The following is a 7,548-nucleotide window of genomic DNA, read 5'->3' on the forward strand; positions in this document are numbered from 1 at the left end:
CAATAGCAAAGAAAGTGGGAGTGGAAGAGATGCATCAAACGATGAGGAAGAACTAGAAGTGTAGTTCTAGGTTTATATTATAACAAGTAGATGTGGTCTTTTTGATAAACTAGTTTACATACAGCCACAACAGTCTTTTGGTTACTGTTTTGATAGCCTGTGTGAATTAAGAACCTATAATATTCTATTTATCTTTGTGTCTCTAATGTTGGTATAGGACTATATGTTGCCCACTTTTGGAGTCACTTTGTGCACAAAATGTTGACATTTGGTAACTATACGAAGTTGTTAATGTTACATATTATTGTTAGTTATTACTAGATTGGTTTTCATGGATTGCAAGAATTAGAGTATAACACATTCTATTTTTTTGACATAGTCAATCTTTTCCAAACAACCAACACAACTATTCCATTTAATAAAATCAAATTTACACTATTAGGTGATACAACTATTTCAACAACAGGCACTTCCAAAACAAAAACATCATAGACCTACTATCTGCTATCCAATTTATCGGAGATAATTTGCAAATACAACTCTAAAGACAAACACAAGAGCCATCAATGGATAACGAAAACCCCTAATACACTTAACATGCCTAGAATTTTTCATCTGCAACTCTAAGCCAGAAATTCTGTCCTCTAGCTTAGTTACTTTCTCCTCCATCGAAACAGCTGCATCCAACAAATGATTTTGCTTTGGATTCCGACCATGAAGACTATGATCATTTATTTGCTCCTCTTCAAACAGTGAAACATATTCATCCAGCCATAGAAAATATTTGCAATGAGATTCTGCAGTCTGCACAGTAAAAAATGGCAAAATTAGAATTGCAATGAAGAGATGCGTGCTACAGATCTTAACAAGAATAAGAACATAACTAATTATTTCATACCTTGAAATATGGGCATCCAAAGAATAGCCTATTAAGGTTTGACTATGTTGACGACATGAATAGAATTGCATGAATCCCACAATTGCATTTTGGTGCAACGAATCTTTTCTTCTTCCTCGCTCCAACACTGCCAACGGAGCTCACAGAAATACTCCTATCCGCATCATTTGACGTATCTCTTCCACTCCCATGCTCTGCTATTGCTCATGGTGATCTGAGTTCTATACACGAAACAAGGGAGAGAGACGACCAGACTCGTCTAATAAAGACGCCTGGAAACCTCAAAACAACGGCGTTTGTGTGTTGTGGACGAGGACAGATAGGCCCCTGTCCATTTCACCTAGCCACGTGGGCTTCCATCTTCCACGTAACCACCCAAGTCATCCATGTCATCCACTTGCCTACACACGTCAGCAATTTCCGTCAAGTTTAAGCCGTGAAAGTGACAGAAGGACCGCGTTGACAGACGGAGCACAAGGTTAGGGACCGAAATGGATCGTATTTTTGGTTAAGGATCGCGTTGTCATTTGGGAAAATGGACAGGGACCGAGTTGGTACTTTACTCTTATTTGTTTACCCCTAACATTATATTCTTGAGTCAAATGCGCCATTACAACATATATAGATCATTAGCTACTACTTTTTTCACCTTCTTAATTGTTGCTCTATCTAAAAGGATGATACATTAGTATATATTATCCTTACTATTGTTAGGTATAATGTGACTTATGACCTACAGTACTAATCACTAAAAAAAAAAAAGAAACTACTGCTTGTGCTTCTTGTTGGCTGGTCCGGAAGATGTCCTAACCTGCAAACACATTGTGGATGACACAAATAAATGAAGTACAAGAATCATGTCTGGAAAACACAGAAAATAATGACATTAGACAAGACCATGTAAGTTCCTATGATTTTCTCTTAACTTTGAAATTATGGACAGTGTACACCATTTAATCTACCTACCAGAAAGTAGAGCAATGGTGGACAACAAATAGAGGTTTCATTGCAATGGAGCGCATCATTCATTTCTCAGCATATAGTTTAACAAATCAACTTCAAGTTGTTTGATTGTGTTTCAGGGGGAGAAAAAGAAATAGGAACATCATCACATTAAAAATTAGATGAATTTATATTTTAATATTGTTCTTTCATGTAACATCAGACAGGTTAGATCTCTAAATTGATCCACTCCTTATATAGGGGATCTATCTAGTGAGAACAGTGCTTTTATATGTAAGATAAATGTAAGATGAAAGAGTCAATTTAGATCATATAACCATATATGAATGACTACGATTAAAGTTATTAAAAAATCACATATTCACCTAAAGAGTTACACAACATTATTTTTCATTTTCTTTTATTAAGTACACAACTTTAGGTTTTAGTCTAGACAAATAATACAAGATCCAAGGGCTTAAATTTGTTCCTCTCATTATCACAATTAATCACTATGCTCACTTGATCTCTCTCTTCACACACAACACACTTGATTCATCTACTATTCTACTTCTCCTTTCCCTTATCAACCTACAACCGATCACACATCATCTAAAAGTCTCCAATCCAGAACAAACAAGTTTCTTATTATGAAAGATGAATAACTATTCTCACTCATTTTCAACAATACATGCTTGATAAACTTATTGCTTCCTGGTTGATTATGCAATACAATACATGGCCGAAATCTCAATGAACATAAAAGAAAATCTTACTGCACTTAGTTGTTCACTGATGTATGTCATTGATCTCAGCATAGCCTCAAGTGTGTCCTTTGTGAGCTGAAACTTCACCTCTGTTTCGCCTAACGGGGACTTGCTATAATCATGCAGCTTTATAACAAAAGCATGTTAGAAATGAATATTCTTTGCATAATAACAATATTATAATGACATTGCATGCAAATTGTGGACCTTCAAAGTGTATAAGAATGGTAATGAATTTTGATTTATGCTTCTAAAAGATGCTTTTAGTCTGAATTAAATTTGATTATAACCTTTCTACAGGATACAACCAATATATTTGTGAAAATGTGGAGACAGAGGTAATATGCTCACTATAGATGCCTTTATTTTAGCTTATGGATATTTGGTGATTAACATTCACAGACATACAAGCTAGTGCCATTACCTTGAGGTTAATTATAGCCACTCTATCTGCAGGAGAAGAGCCACGGTTCTCCATGGTCCAAGTCATTGATTTGACGCAAGGAAGGTTTCCCTATGATTTTCAAATAACAAGAAAAGCATATTTAGTGTTCGTTTGAATTGCTTTTTTGAGTTAAAAAATTACCATTTTTTTCTCAAAAATAAAGTACTTTTTATTCAATTTTAAACTTATTTGGATTCATTTTTTAAAAAAATACTTTTATTAAAAAAACAAATTATTTGTTTTTTCTAAAAGCTAACAATACCTTGCTTTAAAAAACCTATCTAAATATGAAATAGCTTTTGGATCAGTTTGGATTGATTTTCGAAAAAAAATATTTATTTTTTTATCTTTTTAAAAAAGATATTTTTTTAACAGACAAAAATTATTACTTGAAAATTTTTTTTAAAAAATGTATCCAAATATGAAATAACTTTAAGGTCAATTTGGATTGGCTTTTGAAAAAAGTATTTATTTTTTCATCTTTCTAAAAAAGAAAAACCAAAAAGATGATGGAAAATAAACAATGAAATATGATATCTACTAGTATCCTCAAAATACATCACTAGAAACATTCATAATTATATCTAAAATCTGTACAGTGCAGTTTTATCAACCCCCCCCCCCCCAAAAAAAAAACCAATAAATAAATACTAAAAATAAATATACACAAGGCAGAACACATCAGTTATTATAACTAAGCATCAAGCAAGCCAACCAAAGCCCATTTTCATTTTTTTTCCATTTTTCCCAACAGCCTGTATATATTCTAAGAGTGGGTAGTTTGGAAATTTAGAATTAATTCCCAAGCGAAAAGTGATAGTGGAAAGAGATCTACATTGGATATTTAGAATTAAAACCGTTAGACGAAACCAATGCCTCTCAAGTACCAAGTTTTCAGCAGGTGCGGTGTCACATTGGAAGCATGCAGGCAGGCCAGAGAGATCTAAATTGGGAACGAGTGCTGCTGAAATCCCAAAATCATTGTGGTTCAGTTGGGCAAGAGAATCATCTTGGCGTGGCCACAGAGATGGTGACATCTGCATCTCAGAAGACCGCAGTGAAGCAAAAGATGGAGGGACATTTGCTCTTACTTGATAGGAAACACTTGTCCTCGGAGAGAAATCCTGAAAATGTGAAAGAAAAAGATATATATATATATATATATATATATATAGTATGTATGTATATGAGTGTCTTTCCTCCTATGTTGCTGTTTATTAACTAGTAGGAGCTGCATTGTAGAGTTTATCTATCCTACACCAAAGCAAAAATGCATGCCTGTAATTCTCTTAAGAGCATTTTAAAAGAATTACTGATAGCAATGTGGATTATAATTCCCAATCCATGGTTTGAACAATGAGAAACACAATTTCTCTTCCATTCAAAAGTCAAAACCACGGTTTCAGACACAATCAAGTTCAAACAAGTTTTTAAAACATGATTTTTGTGGATGACCTCAGTTTGCACACCCTAAAAACTGAGGTTAGGATGAAGCTGTGTTGAACATCCACTCATTTGAGTGTTAGTATTTAGTAAGCACGAAAGTGTTGGCTCACCTGTTCTCGGGCTATATCTTCCTTCCACTGTTCTTGGTTCTTTTGGAGGGACAATAGGAGAATGCTTTGCAAGTCTAGTGGAAGATCAGGAGGAAACAATTTCACAAGCTCATTGCTGGCAAAGTTTTGATATGCGCATTTTCGGATAAGCGAGCGAAGGCATGCCAAGACCTATCATGACCAACTCACCATCAGAACATACTACACAAACTGCAACATAATCACTCATATTTCAACAACTCATGACAACATTGAGTAGCAAAACATATCAACTTCAGAAGAAAAAACACACAATTTGAATAACACCTTTACACTACTTGAGTTGCTTCCTTTTGCTTGAGAAATAAAGAGAACCAAATAGAAGTAAGCAAAACAAAACAAACATAGTTCAGTTATTGCCTCATAAACTAGTTCCCAAACTGCAAAACAAAATGGTTCCAAGTGCCTAAGAAGCAAGTGCAAAATCAAAGAAACAGCTCAACCAGTGTCCAATACACACATCAAAATAACAAAAGAGTGGTGAATTTTTTCACCAAGAAAAAATCTTCTTTTACATATAAACCACGACCATCCATAATCAATTTCGTTATAACTAATCTGTTTTGAGCTGAGCCAACTAATTTTCTACATTCAAGGTGATTGGACCGCAAACACTCTTCGAAACCTCTTCACTTTCTTTAGGTCCCATTCGAAACAAAAACCACTGGAAACAACCCCACGGAAGCAAATAAAGAGGGAGGAAGATTAAACCTTTGAAAGAAAAAATGCATATAAATAAACAAATTGAAGAAGGAGAGAGTTGGAATTGTAAACATTACAGGGTCGAGTTGTGAGGGAGAAGAGAGGTGAAGGAGTGACCGCAATTTTGACTTATCGGCGCCACGGAGACCAGTTTTGCGGGTCTTCCAGATGCTTCGGAGAATGGTGTCCATGGTTTCATCGGAGTTGACGCAAGATAACTTGTGCAGTTCGAGATGCAGCGTGCTCTCCTCCTCCATTTTTTTTTTCTTTCTTTTGGGGTTTTGAGCTGCGATTTCTGCTTCAGTTGCTGGCTAAGAAGGTGAAAATAGGGGTGGCAACACTACCCGAACTCGCGGGTACCCACTCATCTCTATCCGCTCGGGCGAGTAATTACCCGACCCTGCACCGAGGTGGATTTTAATGGAACGGATTTTTAGGCGGGGCGGAGCGGGGTCGGGTTTAAGTTGAACCCGCCCCAGTATATGTAAATATATATATTTTTAATATATAATATATGTAACATATATAACATAATTAGTAAATGATTAATAATATTATATTATATATAAATTTTTATTTTAATTTATATTATGTATGTAAATGGTGGTTATATAATTTTTAAAATTTAATTTAATTTGTTGGATTTAATAATTATAGGGGCGGGTAAGGGCGGGGCGGGTACCTGCAGGGGCGGGTTAGGATTTAACATTTTACAACCCGCGGGTAGGGCGGGGCGGGTTTGATGCGGGTTTTTTGTAGGGCGGGGCGGAGTCGAGTAGATCAAAAACCCGCCCCTTTGCTACCCCTAGGTGAAAACTGAGAACCAACGCTTTTAGACTTTTCGTTAGTGCAGTGGAAAATCGAATAAAATCGAGTGAAATGAAAAATAAGTTCCGGGGAATTTTTACTTTGATCAATTAGTCCCCCAAGAAAACGGCCGAAAAAATTGAATATAAAATTAACAGCAGAGTGACAATTAGATCTTTGAATATGTTAACTTTGGACTAGTTAGTTCTTGAAGAAAAAAAAGATTAATTAGGTCTTTTAAGATAATAAATAGTGGACATATATGTCTTTCTCTTAATGAAAAGTATGAAACAAAATGGAATTATTTTTGTTATTTACAGTAGTGTATGTCTTGTTACTGTCACATGAGCATGAAAACGATATAGTTTTGAACAATGAAACATTTATTATCTTTTGAGTTTCCATATAGACATATACCTTTTTACAACTGCTCTCTATTTATCACAAATTTTATCAAAATAAGTAAAGTTTCGCTCCAAAAATTGTTATCTATGTAACTATCTTTTATAGATAGACACGTAAGAGTAATTAATAGTACATATAAGCATCACCATTAAGTTTTAGTTGATAAATTGATAAAAGGACATCATGTGTCCACATTTTGCTATCTTGGAGGACCAAATTGGTACTTTTTTTTTTTAGGAATTAATTAGTCCGAAGTCGAAATCTTCAGGGACCTAATTGTCACTTTACTCTTTTTAATTTGATTTTCGTATTATTCTTCTTCTTTTTTGTGAACTTTTTGGTATTATTCCTTAGAGTAAATACCTTTTTCGAATCCTATTCTTTTTGAAAATCGACTAGCCGCACCCTAACCTTTAAAAATTGACAAATCGGCCCCTGTTTATTTGCTCCGTTAGACACATCGACCCATTCGTGGCTCCTTCGCTTGAAACTCGACGGAAAATGCCGATCTGTAACGGTGAGCAGGTGACCTGGCATGTACACATCAGCTGAATTTGTTAGGACAATTTGGCCCCTACCCAGTCATCAAAACGTCGTCATTTGAAGGAAAGGAGAGACGCGCGTTTTAGTGACCTTCTCCCCTTCTTCCCTTACATGTAGCTTCAGTAGGGAAATCACCCCCACTCCGAACACAAAATTACATCCCAACCCTAAGAAAGCGAAACGTTTCCCTCTAACTCAAGCTGACTAAGAGTTCCAGCGAGAAGGTGGCGAAGGCGTTGTTGACAGAGCCGTTGACGGCGCTACTAAGGTTAGTATTTTTAGTTCGTTCGCTACTTTCTAAGTTGGTCGTAATTTATAAACTTGGGTTTTTGTAATCTTTTTTTGATACCCTTAGTCACTGTCATTGGTTTTGATTGGTGTGAATGATTATAGTAGTTAGTTAATCAAAAGTGTTGCACATTTTTTTTCTGGCAGATGTCATAT

The 7,548-nt window shown here is 35.4% G+C and overlaps 1 protein-coding gene across 4 annotated transcripts; it reads right to left on the reverse strand.

Moving 5' to 3' along the window:
• Positions 1 to 385: 385 nt before the first annotated feature.
• On the reverse strand, positions 386 to 5,824 carry LOC112754703 (uncharacterized). 4 transcript variants are annotated; one of them, XM_025802424.3, is made up of 7 exons: positions 5,427 to 5,824; positions 4,609 to 4,779; positions 3,940 to 4,176; positions 3,032 to 3,121; positions 2,617 to 2,733; positions 899 to 1,709; positions 386 to 804 (listed from the first exon to the last, which is right to left on the reverse strand). In XM_025802424.3, exons 1-6 carry the CDS (start codon positions 5,604 to 5,606, stop codon positions 1,665 to 1,667), a joined length of 840 nt encoding a protein of 279 aa, XP_025658209.1. In that variant the 5' UTR covers positions 5,607 to 5,824; the 3' UTR covers positions 386 to 804; positions 899 to 1,664. The 4 variants fall into 4 exon arrangements, with proteins under 4 accessions (XP_025658209.1, XP_072077068.1, XP_025658208.1 ...); XM_072220967.1 differs by having other exon boundaries at positions 3,888 to 4,176; positions 5,427 to 5,683; XM_025802423.3 differs by lacking the exons at positions 386 to 804; positions 899 to 1,709 and having other exon boundaries at positions 2,235 to 2,733; positions 5,427 to 5,706.
• Positions 5,825 to 7,548: the final 1,724 nt, after the last annotated feature.

Source organism: Arachis hypogaea, chromosome 16, assembly GCF_003086295.3.
Source record: "Arachis hypogaea cultivar Tifrunner chromosome 16, arahy.Tifrunner.gnm2.J5K5, whole genome shotgun sequence".
NCBI classification, from domain to species: Eukaryota; Viridiplantae; Streptophyta; class Magnoliopsida; order Fabales; family Fabaceae; genus Arachis; species Arachis hypogaea.